The sequence below is a fragment of the Melospiza melodia genome, chromosome 15 (assembly GCF_035770615.1).
Source record: "Melospiza melodia melodia isolate bMelMel2 chromosome 15, bMelMel2.pri, whole genome shotgun sequence".
Taxonomy (NCBI): Eukaryota; Metazoa; Chordata; class Aves; order Passeriformes; family Passerellidae; genus Melospiza; species Melospiza melodia.
The window spans coordinates 5,956,028-5,980,200 of NC_086208.1; the positions used below are offsets into that span (position 1 = coordinate 5,956,028).

The following is a 24,173-nucleotide window of genomic DNA, read 5'->3' on the forward strand; positions in this document are numbered from 1 at the left end:
TAATGCTGATTTAAAACTACATCATTATGTTCTTCACCTTTCTAGTTACAACATATAAACAAGACAAAATATTTCTAGAAATCAGCAAGGAGCATTAATGCCCCATAGCTGCAAAAGTCACCAAGAACTAATAAATGAACAAAAAGCAAAGCCCATGGAATTATTATGACTTGGTGTAGCAGAACTAGTTTATATTCCATACAAAGGACTCTATGGAAGAAATGTTAATAGGAGTTCCTATGTAAATGTTACCATGGTCCTAAATAAATTCTACAAAACTAAAACAGTTTGGATGCAATGACTTAAAATTATGTAACAACTCACTATGTGAGATGCCATCTTGCACATGGACCCACACAAGGCTCCCCTTTTTACTCCATTTCTGGGACCTGCTTTAAGTATAAATATGCAGAGCATATCAAGAGTGATATGCATATCACCACACACATCTGCACAGAATGAAAATATCAGCACCCTCCTTTGCCTCGCAAGGAAGAGCCCAGAAAAAGTGCCCTTCCTCACTGAAAGAAAACAAACCAAAAACTTAAGTACTAACAGGTTATATTGTCTTTCCACTATAAAGGAAGTTGTTTGTAGTTCTCTCTTGAGTATAATTTGACCTTTTAGAAAATTATTAGTATTCTCAGATTACTTGTGAACATTTTTTCCTTTATGTTTCTTAAATGTAGATACAACCATACACCTGCCTTCAGAATGTCCCAAAGTAAATCATCTTAATTTTATGGATAACACAAAAAAATATCAAAGTCATTTACAGAAGCTGATCTATTCTCTGCCCTCCATTCTTTTTCATCACTTTCAGTTTTGCTTCTTGATATTCCTCTTTTTTTCACAACTAGCCTCAAGTAATTTATTCTCTTTTGTTTTTACCATAAGTTTTAGTCTTCCTTTCATCTTCTTTCCCAAAGGCACTGTTTACCTGAAAACCCAACAACTTTAATCCTTGAGATAGCTGGCTCAAAGCACCTTCTTGCCCTTACTGTGTCTTTCACAATTTGTTCTTGAATTGATGGGAGGTAAAAAGGGGAAAAACAAATGAACCAACTTGTGCGCGCACTGCAGTTTGTGACCTGCAACACCAGACATTAACAATTTAGATTTTCTGTCCATATAAAGCTTTCTACCAAAAAAAGCAGTGAGAGCAGCTCTGAGGAGGAGGACTTGGGGGTGTTGGTGGATGAGGAGCACAGCAGGACCCGACAATGTGAGTCTGCAGCCCAGAAAGCCAGCCCTGCCCTGGGCTGCAGCTGAGCAGCGTGGCCAGGAGGCTGAGGGAGGATTTTCCATCCCTGGCAGAGCTCAGGGCCAGGCTGGAGGGATCTCTGAGCAATCTGGATAGGGGAAGCTGTCCCTGCCCATGGAACAAGGTGACCGCTGCTCCCAACACAACCCAACCCATTCTATGACCCTATGACTTTCACAAATTTATATTAAACCCTGTTTTTCCCAATACCTTTGATGGGGATTCTTTAAGTGACACAAATCACCCCCTCACTGCTGCAGATACACACCAAGAGCACAGTAAAAGGGAGCAGCACATAGTGCATTTTGAAGAAATACCAACTACTACAAGCAGGAAGATGTTTCTACATGCAAAATAATTAAAGTCCTCCAAAAGAGATGTAAATATTGTATCACGTGAAACCTTATTTCTAAAAGCAACATTTTATTTCATTCCTCACACTTTCATTTTGGAGATACATATGAAATAGGATTGCTTCTTCATTGCTGGCATTTCAATCACTGCTTCCCCTGGTGGTTTGCAGGTTTGATAGTCAAGACATGAACACTGAGACAGAACATTACCTCTGTGCTGATGAAGCACATTACTCAACTCTCCTGAGCAAGGTACTTTGAATAAAACCAGGCATTGCCATGATAGGCTGCCCTCTGTAAATCTGCCAATCCTCTGCACCTGTAATACTGCATCTATTTCCTGTTAATAATTCCTGTCCTGCAACTCTTGAAAGGTCAGAAAATCTCCTTGAATGAACTTTGGTTTACACTGAAATCATTTGAAGAAAGCATTTTTTTTGAGGCACAGTAGTTTGATATGAAGTGCTAAAGGTTTCTTTCCAATGACATTAAATATGTGTGGGTGTATTTAGTGAGATTTAAAATACATTCCTTTTAACACACACATTTCTTACCTGTGAAACAGCAAGAACAGCCAGAGGTAAATGTGCTTGTCTCTATAAAACACTGTATAAGTAGATTAAAAACTTGCCCCAAGGTATTTTGCTCACAGAACTTTGTCTTACATGAACTGCAGGCAGTAACATTTATTGATATTTGTGCTACAGAATTCGTAGTTTCCCTGACAGAGGTGCAGAAGGTTAAACACCAGAAGCAAACCTGAAAATTGATCACCACCAAGAGCTATGAAGCAGTGAGATCAGCAACTGTGCCAGGACTAAGTTAATGCAAGATTATCTGGGGTACAGCCAGAAGCTACCTGTTGGATCTGCCAGATGCTGAATGCTCACTGTATATTATAGGTTTAAATAGATAAAACATATATTTTTTAAATGAGCCCACTTTAAATTCTTACTGAACAGAAATGGCATTCAAACCAACACTCTTGTCTCATGGTTTGCAAGTGTACAAGAAACAACAAAATTTATCTTCCCATTATTTGCTTCATAATAGATTTCTTTTTCATGATTTCTCAATGCTTGCCAAGAAGAGACAGGATGAAATGTGTTGGCATTTCAGATCTGTTTAATTCAGTATTCCCTGCTTTTTGCTTAAATTAAAATAAAGCTTTGAACAAAAATATTTTCTCCAAGTCTAAAGTAACCTTCTATATTAAATAGGCAGAAATATTCCCTTTGTGGCACAGCATCAGGCTAAATATTTTAATGTTTTTATGTTAGGAACCATAAATTATATCCTGTTTTATTCTAAATTGTATTAGCCTGTTCAATTCCTGTCATTATTCAATTAGATTACATATTCTCCACATTAAATTCCTTTTGACTCCAGTGAAGCTATTTAACTTTGTAAAGGAAAGCTGAAGTCTCAGTATAAATATTAAAATCCATGCAACTATTTCTAATTTCAAAGCTAAATAGTTCAGATGAAAACTTCTGAACTTGAACTTGGTGTATGGGATTTTACTGACCTTCTTGTGGCCCTATTAACTTGCTTTCATTCACATAGATCTTGGAATTTAATTAATTTATTATTTGCTGCTTGGTTATATCTTAATTTCTATATTTTTATTAGAATGTTCTGTGGAAAATTCCAACTTCAAATATTATTCTATTTAAGATTATAAAAAATGCTACTGGTTTTGACTTACAGGAAAGAATGATGCCTCCCTGTGACTGTGTTTTGTTTAGTGCCAGAGCAGCAATCAGCTTCCAGCAAGAGTCAGCACTCTGCACCTTTGGAGAATTGTGGGAATTTTGGTAACAGTCCGGTGGCAGAGAGGGGCACTGGGGTTTGCACTTATTGTGATGCAGAATTTGCATCACACAAAATAACAGTTATTTAAAGACCAGAAGGAGTAGTTTGGTTCCTCCTGTTTCCCTGTGCAGCAAACAACAACATCATCAATAAAGTGAGGGGTTTGGCAGCTGCTGCCAAGGCTTTTCAAGAACCCTGCAATCCAAAATGCAACCTTGGCTCTGTGTGCAGGAGCAGAGAGACAAATGCAAAGATGCCTTTATATCAAAACAAGTCTCCTAATATCTCATAATAAGAGAGATTTAATACCTCAATGAAATTCCCTGCCAGTAGAAGCAATGGGCATCCAAATAATTTCCTCAAGTGGGATCAGATTAAAAAAGACCACAATAAGTACAGCACTGTCACAGTGTACACACAGCAATAGGTGTTTGTTGTTTCTGTAATGCTGTGTTACAGCTCCAGCAATTACAATATTTATTGTAGTTTTTTTAGGAAACTCTAAGAGGAGGCCTGATTTTGTAACAAAGACCCCGGGCTCTCAACTCAGGAACGTTAACCAGAAATTTGTCAAAAGTTGATCTTTCAGCATCTACTAATTTTCTGCTCTTTCTTTTCCAATTATTCATTTAGCATCTACACCTTTCTGAATCACAGAACATTCTGAGTTGGAAGGGACCCAAGAGGACCACCAAGTGGCCTGCAGACTACTGCCATATAAAAGAGAGACAAGAGGAGTTATACCTTTTTTTTTTTTTTTTTCAGATAAAATTCAAGCTATCTCGTGAAGTATTCAAATAATGTGACACACTTATAACAGTAATTGTAACAAAAATAATTTGCAGGTAATTAGTTTCATAGCAGAGAACAAGTTTAGGTTTTGTCCAATAATATATTAGTAGGACAATGGGGAGTTGCCAGCTAATATGCTAAAGAGGCTAATTTGAAGTCTGCTACATAAAAATAAGCAATCAAAGGAATCCTTCAATGATCTGCAGCTAATACTGCAACAATGCAACCCTGTCATAATAATTTATTATTATAAATTGTCATATAATCACATAATTTTTACTGTAATTGCAGTCAAAATGAGTCATTTGGACAAATGATTTATTTATTTTTTTTTAGTAGTAGTTTTATTGTCTAATTTTTTATCACTGACATTTACATTTATGCACCACTGCTCCCCTAAATAAAAAAATCCATGCACATGAAATTTAAGTGTTATTTTGAAGGAGAAAGATATCAAACAGTACTAACCTATTTTAATGCTACTCAAAATGTTGTCAATTTGAAATGCTTCAAAAACAACTGCTTCAGCTGTACAGTCAGGTGGAAAAAGGGGAGTTGATAAACAGTGTCATAATAAGGCTTCAAATATAATGCTTTCTGAATGGAATCTTGACCACATAAGCCAGATCTAAAATTTGCAACTACCTCATCCATATTAGTTTCATTTATCATTCCAACATAATCTCAAAGGAAGTAAAAACTGAAACTTTTAAAAAATTAACACATAAGACACTGTGTGTCAAAAATGTTCCATGACAACAGCAGAACAGAAAAAGAAAGCTGAGGGTTAGGGTGTTTAGACATTTAGGATGCTAGGAATTAATTAGCTAAATTAGTTCTGATGCAACAATCTGAATTTAAACAAAACAGATAAATCAGTAAATGAAAACGAATACATTTTCTTCAACAATGTGAGTAGAATAATAACTTCTGAGAAAATGTATATAAGACTGAATTTATACTTCCACAGCAGCTGCCTAATGGGTTCATCCACCTAAACAATACATTACTTTTTGCAAGTGTCACATTGCAGGGAGGATTTCACCTCCATGCACGTGTCAGAAATGCTACTCCAAATAAATTAACCTTCCCCAACATCTGTAGCAGGATTCCCTGAGGAAATAAAGGCTCGTGTTGTCCTGCTGACAAGGACAGGCATCAAAAGCTCTGTGAGCAGCCCTTCCTGGCAGAAGAGTAATGAGACAGAGGCAGGATGTAAAGGTCACACACACAGATATTTTGCATCTGTCTTTCCCAACATATTAATAGCAATTAGCTACTCACTTGCAATTATTCTCATTAATTAACAACTGCATGGTCTCCCTGAGCCCTCACACACCAGAGCTCTGACTCCATCCCTGAGGAGGAAAATTCTGCCAGGTGAGCAGGGTCAGGGGCCACAAGTGCTGGTCTCCATCAAGGGCACAGGAGCATTTTCAGCATCAGTTTCTGAGGCAAGGCTTCACGTGGGCAGCAGCTCTTTCCAATTCAATTGTAATGTAAACTCACCACAGTTCTGGCCATTTCAAGAAAAATTGCACACACATCTCCAAAGACAACTCACATTAATAATTTGATGGAGATCCAGCAGTAAGTGAACTTTAGGATTTCACAGACCTTTCCTCATATATCTCAAGTAAAATTTAATCCATAATGCTGTTGCAGGTTTTATGGTACTTGAAATAAGGAAATCCAAACACTCAATCACACACATGTTTAGCTCAGGATCTAAACTGTGATTTACCTGGCAAGCAAATCCCACTGAAATCAAAGTATTTTTCTTCAACAAGCACAAGATAATTAGATTCTCTTTGGGTAACAGTGTGTTTCCTTCCATCTGTCACACAAATAAAACTAAAATCACATGAGCTTTGATTGAGCACAAAGAGTGAGATATCCATCCCCAACTCCATCACACCTCAAAGTACTTTCTATTAGTTCATACAAATATTTATTCTACTTTTAAAAACATTTCAAAAGCAGCTCAGCTTGTCTCAAATAAATTTTTGAAGCTAGTGTTTCCTCACCATTTGGAAACAAAACACCAAGTTTAACAAATAGCTCCCATGCTGCCCAACTAGCCAGCCCCAGCGATTCGTGACACGGGATTCATTTTCCAAGGAGGAAGAAGAAATGCTGAAGCAAACCAGACTCTCACCAAGAAAGAGTTGAAGAAATTAGACTGTGCAAAGGCTGCCAAGAACTCCAGGAGCAGATGGGATGCAGCCTGCATTTCTAAAAGAAGGAGCAGATGAGATGAAAGAACCATCAGCAGATATATTTGGAAAGGCTGTGAGAACAAGGGAATTACTGATGGGCTGGGGAGAGGTGAATGCAGCACCCAGGGCACACTCTCCACTGCAGGCAGCAGCACTGGGATGGAGCTGGGACAGCTTCCCAGGGCAGGGATGTGCCAGCAGGAGCTGCTGCCAGGGCAACACCAGGGATGGCAGCAGAGGGGAGGAGCAGGGGCTGCTTTAGGGTCATTAAGAAATGCTTCTTTAGGAAGGGGCAAGAGTAACACCCCAGCAGGGTTTGCCTGCTCCTCAGGAAAAGCTGCTTGTGGTCTCTTTAATCTCTGCCACTGGGGATAACTAAGCAGCACACACAGGGATGCGCAGCAGAGGGGTCTGGGTTCCCACAGGAGTGGGAACATGAGCCCAGGAACAGGCAGCCTTGGCCAAAAGGGTGTCAGAGAGATGCAGACAGAGACCTTGGCAAGAGAAAGCTTTGAGAACTGTTAAGATGTAAAAGAGGATGTAGCACATCTACTGGCATCTGTGGCATCTTTTCTCCACCACTGCAAAGATTTCCCTGATTCACTTCTTCTGTTTCCATCTCAAGTATTGTTTCTTACTCACCCAGTTCACAACTTTACTGGGCCATTCTCCATTTTTTCCCCTCTTCCTCTTCTGTCTGGTCTATTCTAATGAAAGGGCACTGGGGCTAGGTTTTTCTAACAGTTGTTTCATGATATTAAACAAGACAGAAGGGAATCACCAGTCTAATAAGTTAAAAAAAAAACAATAGGCAGTGCACATTTTAAAAGCTAAATGGATATATTAACTTGCCTGCAAAAACAATTTGGAACATGAATGCAATCAGAGTTTAGACAAATTCAAATTGCAAATTTTGAAGACCACACTTTTCAGACAACCTACTCAATCCAACAAGAGGTATTATTTCATGGCCTAAACCAACAGTTTGTATATTGGGAAAAGACCTCTCAGGACATCAGTTTGAAACAAATATAAAAGAGAAGCAGCTTCAATGAAACATAAATCTATTTTAAATCTACTTTCAAACAGATGTAACCTGGAATACAGCTATCACCAAATACACTAACCTCACTTCTAGATCCTGTCTCACAGATTTTTAGCCACGCTGTAGCAGTGTGCACAGACAGATGGTGCACTTTGGTGACCAGAGCAGTACAGACACCTTAGTGCTCTGTACAGCTAACCCTCAGGGAAGGGAGAACAGGAAGGCAAGAGACAATGAAAACCTAACTTTGTCCCAAGTATAGGAAAATACTATTTACAGCCTACACTTTCTTCACTGAAATCACTCAGAACTAAGATACAAATCTATAGCAATTCAGTTATTTATGGTGCTTGTGGCACTGAATCTCTGAAACAGAGATTCTACTGTGGGATTTCTTATTGACATGGTTTTGGTCCACTTCTGTCTGGCCATCTAGGTCCTATTCTTATCAAATCTTTTGATGTCTATCTTCCTCATATTGCCAGACTCACATTTCAATTTCTCCTTCCTGTCCCAGTCCTCCACAATTCTCTTCCCCCTGATTTAGCATTCAGCTCCTCTGAATTTGAGTTGGTTTCCTTTCATGTTCCCAGAAAAGAGATCAAACTAAAACACTGTTCTTGATTCCAAACCCTGGGTTCACATCAGTTCTCACCAAAATTTACAGCCTTACATCTGAAGAGCTACTTTTTTACAGCACTTTACATCTGAAGAGCAAACCCAGCACTGGATTTGCTTTCCAAACAGAAGTTGTTTCAGTCTCCCAGGTTTCTTTTTGAAAGCAGCAATATCCAGCATTCAGCCCCTGCCCAGCTCATCAGAAACAGAAAAGCACAGGTATGTAAGATGCTCTTGTTCTCACCCAGTGTTTTGTTCACCTTTAAACCACTACTTCAGCCTCAAAGACAAGTGTTTGTCTACTAGCAGGGTTCCTAATGAACGTTTTGATCAAGGAATTCAAAGAGCACTGACGCTGAAATGCCACTGCAGAGTGATCAAGGGCCCTGTTGAGGCAGAGGGATGTTCTGCAGCTCCTCTCAGCATCACACAGGTATCAAAGTCAGCAGTGACACACGAGGGGATGGCAGCCTCACACTGCTCCTCTCCCACTCTGAGCACTCCTGCACTTGCTCTTCCCTGCAGCTCTGGCCTGCTTATGCTGGCATTGCCCCTCATCTACACAGATCATCCTTTTATTCCAGGAACCAAACTAAATCTCTGCTTGAGGGTGGGCACTGGAGGGAGGAAAATCACTTCTTTTTTAAAACTCAAATATTCCTCTCAGATTTCATCTGAAAGGAAGCTGTAAATTCCCTTACAAGACTTTGAAAATACTTGCCTCACCCCTTAAGCTAATCTAGGAGCTCAGGTTAAGCAGCGTGGCCAGGAACATGTCAACACTCCACCTCACCCAGCAGAATATAGGAAACTTACTGTTATATAATACACTCTCTCTCTCTCTTTATATATATATGTGTGTATACACTAATACACTATTTCTACATATTTTAGGTTTCATCTCTTTCCTGAAGTTTGGTTATTTCTGCTGTAGTCTGCAATGATATTTAGTGAGAGGAGATAATCAATGAGGAAAAACATTTGGACCAATTTTACATCTTATGGGGCAAGAGTATATGTGAATGTATTGATTTTAAATTATTAGTAATTTCCCTTTTCAATGTAGATATTTTTCTAATGATTTTTACAGAAAAAAAAAGTATTCAAGTCTGAATTTCAACTAATTCAAGTTTTTCACTGGAATTCTAGAAAGAAAAATCTCTCATTTTGCAACAACTACCAAGCTGACCCAAGATGAATATATTCTTTCAAAGTCAGTTTTGTATTTGACTGAGTCTTACTATGGGTGCAGCCTGAGACTTTACACAGTTCTTCCTTTTGCCTGACATGCAGGTTGAACTGCAGCTATTTAGGACAGCTTCTCTTATTTTTCTAAAATGAAGAAAATCCTATGTTCTTATCAAACACAAAAAAAGGCTTGAAATAATGGTAAATTTGAAGGGACATCACACTGAGTTATACATGCACTGATTTGCATGTTCACTGGTGCACAAAACTGGATCTGGAATGCACATTTCATAGTAAATGCTTTTAAATAGCTCTTCTGAGTAATCAAGATCATTTATTAATAAGTAGTATCACCTTGTGCTCACTGACATTCACAGACATTAAGAAACGCCACATTTCTGTTCATTGAAAAAAAAAATTAAATCTATCAGTTTATTGTAAAAAACTTTCAGTTAGAAATGTAAAAATGTTTTTCTGGGGGCACCCAAATGCCAGATGGCAGCAGAGAAGCTTTCAACTCAATTCAGAGGCTGAAATAATCTCCTTAGCACAAATAGATTTGCAATTACCATAGATTAGATTGTAACTGAAAAATAATCTGACTGCACAATTTAAAGTTTTTTACAAGGCAATTCAGCCTCAGGTGAAGCTCCACAAGCTTCACAATTTTCAGACACTTCCATAAACCAAGAGGAAACAAATTCCTACTTTAACACTGCATTTTAACACTAAGCAGTGGTAGTGACACAGCCAACACTTGGTTTCCAAAAAAGGGACGCTTGAAAGGCTTTCTGAAAGCACTACCACTACCCTGAGATTTCAAAATGAAAATAGAGAAAGCTTAATGAGGAAACAACTGAAACATATGGAAAATATTGTTCAAAATCAATGTGTGGGCAATTTAAATATCTCCTTTCCCTGAGTGTTTCCTCTGGTAAATGTAAATATAGGTTTGGTAACAGACACTTCTTCCTTGCATGTATAAAGTATTTTGGCAACATAAGAAACTGATGGCTAGGAGGTGACCAAGAAAATTCAGATAAACTAACAAAAAAACTGGTGAATTTTCCAGATGATCAAGATTTGCAAAGACACTTTAGCAGGAGAACTTCTAAATTTCTGCACATTAATATTGCAGTAAAATGTCCTTAGCACATACACATTTGTAAATCTTTGACTGAATGCAGAATACAAAACAGCATTCATACTAATAGCTTATAAATACACAACTACTCTCAGTTTTGACTTTGGTTCCCAAGTGTTAAACTATGCAACAACACACTCATTTCTACACCAATACTGCATAACACACTTCTATGATACAGCCAGAAACTAATGGTTGATGAACAATCTCTGTTTAATGCTTCCTCAACGTCCTCGTTTTGCCTGCAGAAAATGATCCATTTGCAAAGAACAGACCCAGCATCTGTGGGAAAGCCCTGTGTGGTTACAGTGCTGGGCAAGGCACATCCCACAGTGTGGGGGCTGAGCCTGGCCAGCAGGAAAGCACCACCCAGCCCCACTCACTGCCCCCTGCAGCAGGACTGGAAGGGAATTAGAAAAGCCCAAGTGAAAAAAAAAAACAACTTTGTGAGGTAAAGATACTTTAATAAGCACAGGAAATAGGAAAGAAAAAGCCAAAGCAAGTGATGCTGTGTGGGAAAACCAGAAAGCTTTGATAGTGCACAAGGGCTGCTCAGCAATAGTCAAAACACTGGTTATTATAAACCAGCTTTAGTCACAAATCCAAGATATGCAGAAAACTGGCACCTAAAAATATTATCACAGTTTCACCAGTTTTCAGGACACCACGGATGTTGCATGTTTTAATTTTATATAACTTTATTCATAGCTACAAATGATAAATATATTTATCTACCTTTCTGCTATCACTGTCAGCAATGCCAGATTTTGTAACACACTGCAACAAAAAAGGCATTGTAATATATTGCAATTGATTGTCTAGCTGCTTATAGTAATATGAAATAGGTTAAAAGGGAATTATTGGCCATATGTGTTGAATAAACAGATCAGGAGGAACATGGCTCATTAGCATGTTGGTGGCACTTTGTGCTGTGAGCTTGTAAAGTTGCATATTATTAACTGCTAATCAGAACAGTCCCCCTGCACACGTGGGGCCCAACTGCTCAAAGGTATTTACAGCTCAGCACGGAAAACAGGACAGTTGTAGCCACTGCAAAACCACTGCACAGCTTAGTCACACACAGAAGTGAAAATCACCATCCCTGTCCCTATTCTTCAGCTGATTATTGTGTCACCACCAAGGGCCAATACAGGAGATCAGGATCTAAATCAAGAGCATTAAGCTTACTCTTGGAAATAAACAATTTCCTAGAGCAGATTTTAGGAAGATGAGCTGTTCTGCAAACATCAATGTTACCATTACAGTTTCCTCCCTTTTATCTCCATTTCCTCATTACACTGACCATGACTGCCTATTTACATTTCACTGAACCAGTTGATATTAGAAAGCCCAGCTGAATTTACAACATGCAAGGGAGTGTTCAGGAATCACAGAGGACAGGTCTCAACAGGCCTGGATAACATTTCTGATGTGTGAATATTATTTATTCCAATTATGTGATCTCTGCCTACTGTCTGGGTTCATAACACTAAAAGATATACCTGCAGTTCTAATCAAATTTATTAGTACAAGACACTGCATTTCATACTGTCCATTATGTTTTTTATCCCAGAACTACCTTCAGTACTATGCTACAAATGTTTTGTGTTACTCTGTCACACATGCACACTGTTCCAAAGGCAATGTTTACCTGCTAACACATCCTTATTGACACAGTCACCACGTGTTTTTAATGAGCTTGATTTCCATCTAATACTGCTTTACATGAATGGGCTAACAAACTCTATCAGCATGCACACACAAAGAATGGATCACTGCTAATTATAGAGTAACTACACAAGACTCACGACAAATATTAAAATGTGGCTGGAAATCTTTCTGCAGATGAAGACAACTACTAATTTGGAATGGGCTTTTTTCCATTCAGATACCTGCTAAAAGATTACTCTGCAGTGCATTTTTAGGCAAATTAAGTTAAATGCAAAGGTACAAGCAGAGCAATAGTCTGTTTGTGAGACAGTAGAAAATTACTATTTTCACCCAGGTGGTTTATACATTACAACTTCAAAGGCTTCAAACTTTTTGTACTAAGTGTTTATAAATATCAGGATACACAACAGCACTGCAAACCATCCCCACAGACCATCAGGCTTCTCTATAAGGACAAAAACACTGGAAGTTGCTCACCACAAGGGACAGGGGCCTCTTCCATGAAACAACACCAATCAGTCCTGACAACAGCACCTGGAACAGAGAGCAGAGTTACTAAAGAGGCACGAGGCTTATACCAGTGTCATTAAAACACAGCAGGTAAGGAGATCAAGTTAATACACAGCCATGATAAGTGTTTCCAAAATGCTGGAAACCACATACTAAAATTAAAATGCTTTCCTTTTATTCTCAATAAGAAATAAACAGAATTCATACTATGCTGTTTTTAAACAATTTTCAATCCAGCTGCCAGATTCACTCAGTTGTGATCAGATCACAAGAAGTTCATTAAAACATTTCTTCTCTCCCAGTCCCAAATGCTATCAAACACTAAAGGAGAATAAATGTTTAGGGCAAATTTTCTTGTGAGCTCTTACCACAACTGAAAATGAGCTAAAAAGGGGAGTAATGACAGAACAATCACAAAAACATCCAGGTATCTAGATAAATTAGCAAAAGGGTTTTTTGTTCTGCTTCACCCACCCAAACAACCTCCCCACTTGATCTTATGTTTGAGAGAGGACCCATACATTCATTAAAACTTGGATTTAGCATACAGATTAGCATATACATTGCTCCCTATACTACGAACCAAAAGCAAGCAGGATTCAGACCTTTATGCACCTAAGCTAATCTTAACTATTTTAAAATAAATGCAAATTACAGTTGAGTCACCATAAGCTTAACATGTGGTTAAAAATGGAGGAGGAAACAAGAAATGGGGTGAGAGATATTGACCCTAGTGTGGGAGAAAAAATGTGGAGAGGAGCCTTTTCATTAGAACACTGAATTACAAAAACAGCAAAGTAGAATCCAAATAAAAGAATGAGAGAAAAGAATGCACAATATATTTATTTCAAGAGTCCAGAGTGTCATTTTTTCCCCTCAGCTTGTGCAAAGAGTCTGTGTAATAATAACTTCTATAGTTGGCTAATCACCTTTTCCCACCCCATCCTGCTTTCCTAACAATCATTTGGGTGTAAAAATAGCAGAGTATAACAAACAAAAATACATCTATACCTGGCCACTGCAGGAGTGATGTACACTGCACTGGGAAGCAGGCTGGAAACAACCCAGTCTAGGGATGCTTGGTGGGAATGTGGGGAAGGAGCTGTTGGTTCTCTGGAGCAGCTGCACTGGGGAGTGCCCAGTTTAAGCTTTCACAAAGTCTGGTCTGTGGACACTCCTACTGTGAGCATGTTTCAAGCATTTTTCACAATCTGACAATATCCACAGCTGCAGCAGCTGTTGAAAACATTATTCAGAAAGACAACATGTGGAAAATGTGCCTTTTGGTATTTTCTTTAATAGCTATGCCATTAAAAAAGACCCCTCAAATTAGGGGTTTTTAGTGAAAGCCCAGTGTTAGTTTCTAAATGAAGTACAAGTGCAACAGCTGGGAGATAAATGCACAGTAAAAATGAACCAAGACCAGCACATGGATATCAAAGACTGTCCAGATAAAGCCTACATGCAAATGTGCATAGTTTGTATTCCACAACATTTCCTACAGCAGAGGAGTCACACACTTCTGGATGGTGGCCAAGTGAAGGAAAATTCGAGAATTCCATCTTTGCCATTAATTAAATGTGCTCACACAGCTATGTTAGCTTATTATTACTGTATGATAAGTTGGCTCTGGGCTGATAATCCTGTAATGTGGAACTGCACTCAGAAGGTAAAATGACAAGGTTAGCCAGTTTATCTGCTGGCTGGACAGCACATGCTCTCAATTAAATAAATGGACTGGCTGAAATTGTGAGGTTATTAAAGAAAACCCTTTAGGAAAAGAAAGAAATTGCATTCCAAACCAGAGGATGTATTGATACATAAAATATTTGTAGGTAAATCAGTATTCAGCAAGTCACATGATCAGTGCCAAGATACTGTAATCACTACCTATGAGCAGCAAACCTTTACTTTCATTTACTGTGTGACCTCCCTTCCATGAATTAAACCTCTACCCCTCCTGTCTTATTTGTGGCATTGCAGAGGGTGCAAGAAGGAAGCTGATCCCTTTTGTTCAGCTGAACTACAGCTGTGTTTGACCTTTAGAGAGGCCTTGTTGGATGAAAGAGGTACATGTGTTTAGGTTTGGAAAGGGAGAGCTTTGTGGCGCTCACTGTACTGGCTCTCCATGCAAAAGGTCAAGCACAGCCAGGCCCCTTGATAAATTTGCATTAATTAAAGACACAAGAACTCAGTGTCCCACCTGTTTAATATTAGCATTATAAGAGGTCACCTCAACAATGCTGTCATGTAATTTACCAACCCCCATTAGTCCCTTGTGTTACCCAAAAAACCTATTTTGCTTTGAGGTGCCTCTACTTCCAGTGCCAAGCACCTCACATTAACCCACAGTGGGCACAGCTACGAAACTGGGAAAAAAGCACACAGAGGATATCACATCATGACATTTAGCTAGAATACACCAAATTACTATCAAAATAGAAATCTACAGATTTCTCTTGATATTGAAGATGACCAGGAATTTAAGAACAAAACCAAACCAAACCAAACCACCCAAACAAACAAGTAAAAAGCCCCACAAAAAACCCCAAACAGTCTTAAGGTTTTGTTTTCTCTTCAGCTTAAACTTCTTATAAATACAACGGTAACATTAAATACAGTGAGCAGAAACCCTACTTTATTTCTATACAAAAGTAGCAATTATTTGAAAAGTAGTATGTAATTTACAGGCCCAAAATGTCTTACAATAATCACTCAGAATATTCAGCAGCTCAGCATTGCAATCCATATGGCTTCATGTGCTTTTCAAAAATCACTATGTCACTATGTATATTCTGTGCACAGGTTTTTCTTCCTTAAATAAAAAGTAAATTGGTGTTTGAGGATTTTAACAATCCCTTAACATTGGTAATGTGTTTGGATTTCAGAACCTGCAGAGTACATTTATCTACAACTTTGGACCCAACTTCCATCTGCTGAATTGTAGTGAACCTCCCCATCCCACAATAATTGAAATAAATGACAGCTACTAAAATCATTCAAAAAAGTAGCTTTGCCAGATTCCATAGGGAGAATTCCCACAGATATATGTAGATATATGTATCTACTGATTACCACAATGCTGAGGCACAGAGAAACAACAGAGTACGGCAGTGCTGACTTCTGCAGCATTAGAAATGCAGCAACTCAACATGCATATGAAAACTCCATTATCAGCAGTGCAAGTGGTGCTCATGCATGACAAAGATGCATTTACTTTAACAGGCACAGACTGAGGCAGGACAAAACCAGAAGGTAAAATTACTTTCCAGTACAGGGACTGCAAACAAAGGATTAGCCCTTGATGGTGTCTTTTCCAGCATTCTGCCTCCAGAGTCTGGTGAATCCCTAGAAATTTAGAAGGCTTTGACTTTGAATATGGGACAGATCAGATGATGCAATCTCTCAATGTATCCGAAATCACCTCCTTTCCAACTCTCCACCTCCAAAGTGGCTCTTGTAGGTAATACATTCTCCAGTGTGGTTCCTTTAAACTTCTTTTCTGAACTACACAAACCTCTATTTATATAAATATTAATTAAAGCCATACTAGGTATAGTGAAGCACTATCAAGGTACAAAAAAACCCATAGAAACTTAAAATGACTGACATCTATGTATTAATTTGCTTAACAAAATGATTTTTTTTCCTTAGTTAGACTTGGCATCTAGAAATGGTTTTCTAGTCTAATATAGAGTATGAGTTATAGATTCTGTTCATGTTCTGGTTTTATTTATATTTCTCCAAGTTTTATTCTTTATTCTTGCTCCTTTGCTCAGCCTGGTACAACGTGTATCAAGTCATTTGGTTATTTTCTACCACTTTAGGGGTTAGTCATGTTTTCAGTTTGTAAATACAAAACCAATTCTCTAAGCAATGGATTCAGTCACATGAAAATAAGCATACAAGTTCTTCACAGCAATTGCAGAAATTCCTTCTCAGGCCTCTTCTAAGAACTAAATTTATGTGTTTACAGAAATCTGTGTTTGTGTTTCCAAAAAGGTGTGTTGTGAAGGCAGAAACCAGAGAGTTTGTGACAGCACATCAGACAAACACCACCAGGGTGGGCCAGGCAGAGCAGGCACAGCACAAATGGCAGCTGAGTGGAGAGGGCAGGGCAGGAGTTGGGCTCCAAAGGGAAATCCCAGCACCCCCAGTGCTTTTTGCCAAAGCACAACAGCAGCTGTGCTCCTGCAGCAGGGCCTGAAGCCACTGACCCTTGCCTAGGCTCCCCTCTCTGGGCTACAGGAGCACACACTACTGCAGAGATTATTTGTGTAACTCAAATGTGCCTGCAAGGGTGGAGTTCTATTGTACCTTAACAAATAATATCCCCAAGGGCCTTTAGGTTTAGGTGTAAAATAAATAATATTCACACATCAGAAATGTTATCCAGAGAGTCTAAAACAATGGCTGAAATATCTTCCAGGATGATGTCTCTGTGAAATCTACCACAGCCCTTGTAATAAGTAGACAATTATTAAACAAAATGTAAGCATTAAATACTGTGTGAGGAATGTCACAACTATCATGTACTCAGAGACTATAAAAGCATGACACATTACTACCAGAGCATGAAATCTTCTTATAATAACACTCTCTGCAGCATCTGCAATCCATTAGTGCAAAATGCTGGTAAAGTTAAATACACACTACAGGAAAAAGAACTGTGCTGCATGGGAATAGGGAAAAGTAACTAGAATAGCCCACCAGTAATATTACTCTCCATTCCAATTCCTGGAAAAACAGGAAGGATGAAAATCTCTTGGGGTGAGGGTGGTATGAATGCATTAACAAGTACCAGAAGAAGAAAAATGCATACACACACATACCCATGAAAACTGTATGGACAAGTACAGAACAGTGGCTTGGTTCTGGAATGGTCTTCCAGGAAAGTCATCCTAAAGAGTGGGTGCTAATAAAAATCATACCACTACAGCATATTCAAAACACTGCAAAAATCAGTCATGGGCTAAAGAGTTTTTTCAAATAGTTAACATAAATATTTATTAGCAAATATGCAAACTGACTGTTCAACGTGCAGCTATCACTAGAATCCAGGCACTGCTCTCCCATTTAAAGGCTCCATCCCTATAAACACAAAAAGCACAAGTGCCACCAGACTGCAGCCACCAGCAAAAGATCTGGACACTGAAAGATAAATACAAGCAAGCCAGCAGGAACCAGAAAGCCACAATGATTTAAGCACAGTTTTGTGCTACTTTATAAAAAGTCTCAGTGTGTTCCTGACTCACAAACACTACATCATAGCTGAGTCGCTCTCATTTATCCACTGTGATCCTAAAACTAATCTAATTCTAATTGCCATGGAAACAGGAGCAGAGAAACAAAATCCCTCGGTGCCCCACAAGAACAGGACAGCAAAATTACCTATACATTGACACAGCTACCAGACTGTATTAACAGCACACAGTTCTGATCTCATTTTAAGCTCTAGAGTGAGATTTTTTGGTCTTGTCTTTGTATTCCTATCAAATATTCTCCATACCCATCAGGAATCTGCTTGATACACATCAGTAATTTGCTTCTAAAAGGAAACAATTTAACATTCAGAGAAAAACAAGCACTGATGGAGCACATATATATCAGAATAATATAATTTTCAATTATAAAAAAATTCATATGTTATGTATTTGTTACCCTTCTGAGTGCTTCAGAACCATTATGCTCAACTTCACTAAAATATGCAAACTGTATTAAAAGCTATGGACAGGGATTTAGATAAGATATTAAGCACAGCGCTGATATGTCAGTGACTCACAATGCAGTCTTAATTCTAATCTGGTTTTTATTAAACATCCTCACAGAACACACCATTACATTATCTCCTATGCCCCATAATGTAATCCATGAGCATTAATAAGGCACACAGCCATTAGCATAAGAGTATTTAAACAGAAAGGTAACTAAGCAGTGTGGAACCAATCCTCCAAGCTTGCAAATGTATTAGAGTATTTATGAACAAACCTGAAATAAACAGATGACTGAAGAGCAAGCTCAATATGTGCTGTTTCATAGGGGAAGAGTTTGAACACAGAATAAAGTCTATTGAGACACTGTAAGGGATAACATAAGATGATTTTGTGGCTCTTGGACAATTCAATCTAAAATAAAGTTTCCTCACAACCCAAGCAACTTCCCTTCTCCAGAATGACCCATGGATGAAACAAAAGAACACAAGGGCTTTGAGTAACCGTGCTGCAGAATCAGATGCTGTGTTCCACAACATTTAAAATGAAAGCCAGACCAAGCAATTATTTCACAAATAATTGACTGAAGAAATGTGCTGCCCATACATGATATTCAGCATCTGTACATTAGCTCAGATCAAGTGTGGATAGCTTATCGATTCCTTGAAGCAGGAAGGGTTTACTGAGGCAGCAGTCAAAAGCTTAATTAAAATGCACTGAACCAAAGAAATCAGTGAAATTAGAAGCAGTTTGTCCAATATGATAGATCTGTATGCAGGTGTTGTAAACTCAAGTGTCAATTCTTCCCTCATCTGAATATTTATTTTCTTGGGCTTTATGGGCATTCCATGCAATAGATTTACAAAGATGATTTCTAACAGGGACAAAACCTCCCCACATACAAGTATATTGAATTTCCTTGCCAAAACTGCTGATACATTTTTAATTGTTTGTAATGAAAGAAATAATGCACTTGAAATCATTGGGAAGCTATTATGAGTCTATAAAATGAATCATGCTTTCTTTCATGATAGTTACATTCCTTCAAGGGCACAAAGTGTGAAAACTTAAATTTATCTTAATTCCAGTAATGAAGGATTCCATATTTTTTTATTACTAAGGCAAAGGTATACCCAAATGGTAGCAGATCTTCACTTCCAGAATTTTCATTTTATGTTTTATTGTATTTTTTAAAAATTTTATATCCATAATGTTATTGTGACAAAAAGAAAAAAAAGAGAGAAATTTCTTTAGACATTCCCTAATCGGTTTTCACACCAATCTTGACTTGTATCATTGACTCAGTACAGAAAATTATTCTAGAAATATTGTTTCCCAGTAGCATTAGGAAATTACTAATAAGATTTTTGCTGCTGGGCTCTTCCAATAATTATAAGGATGAAGACTGAGATTGTTTAGATAACTGAAATGAGACAATGGCTCTTTCAATTACTGACACAATTTCTCAGGGGATGAAAGCTGAGGTGCATTATTATAAAGCAATCCAAGTATTGATAACAAGAGCATTTTCTTTGCCTCAAACTCAGAAGGGCTCCCAAATGCACACAAAATGCAACAGCTCTGCACATCTCTAGTGCAGAGAAAGGCCCACTCCTCCAGTTCCATAGATCTTTTGGAGATGTATTTCCAACTGCAGTGCCACAGGGCACATGCAGGGAGATTAATCAAAAAGCAATAGAGCTCACACTCTAACGAGCACCATCAGTGCTTGCCCTCCAGGCCGTGCCACCAGATAAAGGAAAAGGTTAAAGATGCACAGGCAGCAATGAGAGATAAAGGAGCAGAGTAAATATTAAATGGTCACATCAGATAAACACTGTCCTCCTGGTGAAAGCCACCGACACTGCTGCTTTCACCCTCATTCCTGAGACAGCCCTTCCCAGGAGCTACAACTCCAGACTGCTGCTCACCACATCCAGAACAGGACTTAAGGGAAAGGACAAATGGATTTGGATAAACACAGGTTTAATCAAGGATGGAGAGATGCCTTCCAAGCATGCCAACAAACCAAGGGTTCTGAATGAATTTCATGGCAGGCTGCACATGAGCCAGCAGTGCCCTGGCAGCCAGGAGGGCCAAGGAGTCCTGGGGGGCATCAGGCACAGCATGGCCAGGCAAGGGAGGGGATTGTCCTGCTCTGCTCTGGGCTGGGGCAGCCTCACCTCAGTGCTGGGGGCACTACTGGGCACCACCATATAAAATACATTAAGCTGTTAGAGAGGGTCCAAAAGAGGGCAACAAAGATGTGAAGGTCTGGGGGCAAGCCACACCAGGAATGGCTGAAATCACTTGGCCTGCTCAGCTGGAAGAAAAAGAGACCAAGGGGAGGCCTCATTACAGTCTACAACATCCTCAGGAGAGGAAGAGGAGGGGCAGGCACTGATCTCTCCATCACAGACAGGACTTGAGGAAGCAGCAGGAACCAGGCTAAGGCAGGGCAGGTTTAGGTTAGAGATTAGCAAAGTTTTTCCCCCAGAGGGTGTCTGGGCACTGGCACAGGCTCCCAGGGCAGTGCTCACAGCACCAGCCTGACAGAGCTCAAGAAGTGTTTGGACAATGCTCTCAGGCACACAGTGAGATCTTAACAGTGTCCTGCACAGGGCCAGGACTTGATGATCCTGATGGTCCCTTCTCAACACCTGTCCCCCAGTTCCAAATCTATCTGAATGAGTTTTCTGCTAAGACAAGATCAGGGAAAGTACCTGCAGCACCTGGTCCCCCCCAGCCTCAATGGCACAGGATGGAAACCCAGCCTGGAGCCACTGTAAAACATTCCTGCCTTGTCCCTGCCCAGCATGCTCACAGGCCTGAACTCCAGCCACTGAAACCTGCCAGCAGCAAAATGAAAAAAGGAAATCATGCTGATACAGAGTCAAAATAGACTGAACAAAGAATGTAATGTCTTTAGAATAATTTAGAGCATTGCCTCCTTTCTTAATTATAATAATCTCATTAGTTACTATTAAAGACTTAAAATACATTCTTCAACATGTTGCATACAAGTTACAAGATACCTGATTTTGACAACCCTTGACAATAACTTATAAACATCTCTAATTGATTTGGAAAGAAAGACAAAAGGACTGGGGCAAGCTGAAAAGAGTGTATCACTCCAGCACCACAAACCAACCATGAAGTTCTACCATGCACCCACAAGAAAATGAGTTTTCAATGCCAGGAGCAATGACAGCCACCAAGCTTCACAGAATATTGGACTGACCTAGGGAACAGGCAGGAGCTTTTCTCCCACCAAGCTCTTGGGCAGCACAGTGATGGGACTTCCAGCTTGAGACTGCAGAACTACTTGGCAAAGCATCGGTGTTTTCTAGTGAAATCTGACAAGTGACACGCTTCCAAAATTCAAGGCAAACTCTAGGCAAGAATTAAAAGCACCAAAATCTCTGTAAGTCTAGTTCTACTGTAGAGGCTCCTTAACCTGTCAGCAGGCAATAGGTTTGGGTGGTACATGACTTGCTGTTCCAGGAATTTTAATACAATTGATTATTTGGGCAATAATAGCCCAAATGCTTAATGAATAAAAGCATACCCTTAGTTCCAAAATCAAAGCCCAGAGCTATTTTAAGTGCAAGGAGAATGCAAAAGAGGAAATCCTATAACCATTACAGAGCAACTAAAATAATGCCTCTTTTCTCTTCATAAGGGATTCAGAGAGATTACTGATGTATAACACTAAATTCATTTGCACAGCAAGTTGTAATTTATAATAAACATGGTTAAAATACTTGAACTCCTAAACACTGCAGACAGAAAAACATCCTGTACAATACTGGTTACAAAACCAAGCTGGATCATCAAATTGAAATATTTCCCATATTGATTTGGAAATAAAGTGAGAATAGAACACCAATCTTCATATGAGACCTCATCTAACACCAGAGCCATTTGCCAGATCCTGGTGGTCTGCTTTCTAGGATTATTTAATGGCCATTCAACCACAAACCACACTCACTCTACAGAAACTCCTTTCCCACAGAAAAATTAAGCTCAAGGAGTCCAAAGGCTTATTCCAACTGACTCTAAGGTCAGGACTTCTGGTAAATATAATGGGAACTGTGTGTCAAGATTAAGAGGAAAAACATCTTAGAGTCTTAAAAGAGCAGTTTTCCATTTTTATATTACTGCTAGATTGAAACACTTTACTCTAAAAATTTGTTCCTGGGGTTTTACAGAATCATTCATCATCATCAGAGCTCAGACCCACAGAAACTGGTTCCTTACTGCATCAAATAAAACCTGCATTGTAAAAGATCCACCTGCATTGTCACCTGTGGAGGAAGTAAAATCCCAGAAAAAATTATTCCCACTGCCATGTGAAGCATGCTTGTTTAACAAGGATTACAGATTAACCAGCATCATTCCTGACCTTTGGAGGCTGATCCACTACCATATCCAAAAATGTTAATTTCATAGGGTACAGCCATTCACATACAGGCACTAGACTGAGCAGTGTTTTACTCTCTTTAAAACACCTTCTTAAATGCCTCTAAGAAATAACTATAACTTTATCTAATATTAAATGGCCAAGCTCAAATATGACCATTTTCCCACTTCAGTGCACAGTCAGATGTCTTCATTTAAAAAAATTCCACAGAGTCAAAGGCAAAGCAAACTGAGTAAGCAGTACATCAAACTCAATTATATTTCAAAGACAGGGCCTCTTTGGTTTGTTCTACTTCTCTCTGATTGCCTGCAAAAAGCTCACAAAGAAGCTTTGAAATTACCATCCCAGCAAGATTCCCACACTCTCAATGTTTGTGTTACTGCAGCCTGGCTGACCACAGACTCAACAAAAGCCCAACATATTGACTTTCATAAAAGCAGCTATATCCCTGCTTCAGCTGGAGATACTTTATTCATTAAGACAGGATAAACTCAAAACAAGACAGAGAGACTAATACTTACTACCAAATGATTTAGGGCTATTACATTTTATGCACACTAACACCCTAAAAAGTTTTAACTTGTAACTTTGGCATTTAGATCCCATCTTAGTTAAATAAATTTGAAAATTAGCTCTCAAAACCCAAGACAGTGGGATGGTATTCCAGAACATGAGGTGTCACTTGTCTTTTCAAAAAACATGCTTGACTTTGAACTCAGGCATGTAATAGAAAGAGATAGTGACTTTGCACACAATATCTGGTTTTAGAACCATCTCCTCACTATCTTTCCACATTCACTTTTCAGAATCACCATCTGAGATGCAAAAGCTTTGTTTTTAAGCTGAAGAAGCAGAGAGAGATGGATCTATTCTACTCTGGCCAGCAGCTTTTTGTCCACATGGAGAAAGTTGACAGGAAGACAATGACAACAATGGTTGTTCTGAAACAAGTATCCATGCACTTTACAGGGAAACTTGGCTTTCTAGCAATATGGGACAGACCAAGGACCACTTGAAGCTTGCTGATTAATGGATAGGAGAAATTCAAATTGAGCTCCCCTCAGCTGGCAGCTGATGTGAAGAAAATCAGCCTCAGCACTGCAGAGCTGTCAAGGAAGACTCCCTGAAGTTATTGCTGTTGATTTATAGGAACATGACAATCTGTGCCTTGTGTCAAGGAGTCTCTGGTTAGGGGTACATCAGATTCTGGTGACTTCACTGGGAAATATTCTCTACAGGACACTCTGCAGTAGTAATTACACCCCATCTTGCACTACTGTAAACACATCATGACTAAACATAAAGACCACAGAAATGTGGCAATCCACTACAAAATCAGCAGAACAATGTCTGGAGGTTGGGAAGAGGGGTCGAATTTCTTTGTTTTGGTGGGTTTGTTTGTTGTTATGTGTTTTTTTTC

The 24,173-nt window shown here is 39.0% G+C and overlaps 1 protein-coding gene across 5 annotated transcripts in view; it reads right to left on the reverse strand.

Moving 5' to 3' along the window:
- ENTREP2 (endosomal transmembrane epsin interactor 2) overlaps nucleotides 1-24,173 on the reverse strand; it is an 87,115-nt gene that overhangs the window by 38,416 nt on the left and 24,526 nt on the right. For all 5 annotated transcript variants that reach the window (XM_063169549.1, XM_063169544.1, XM_063169545.1 and 2 more), the window contains exon 2: nucleotides 12,587-12,643. In XM_063169549.1, the coding sequence (XP_063025619.1) occupies nucleotides 12,587-12,643 (57 nt within the window). The remainder of the gene's footprint in view (nucleotides 1-12,586; nucleotides 12,644-24,173) is intronic.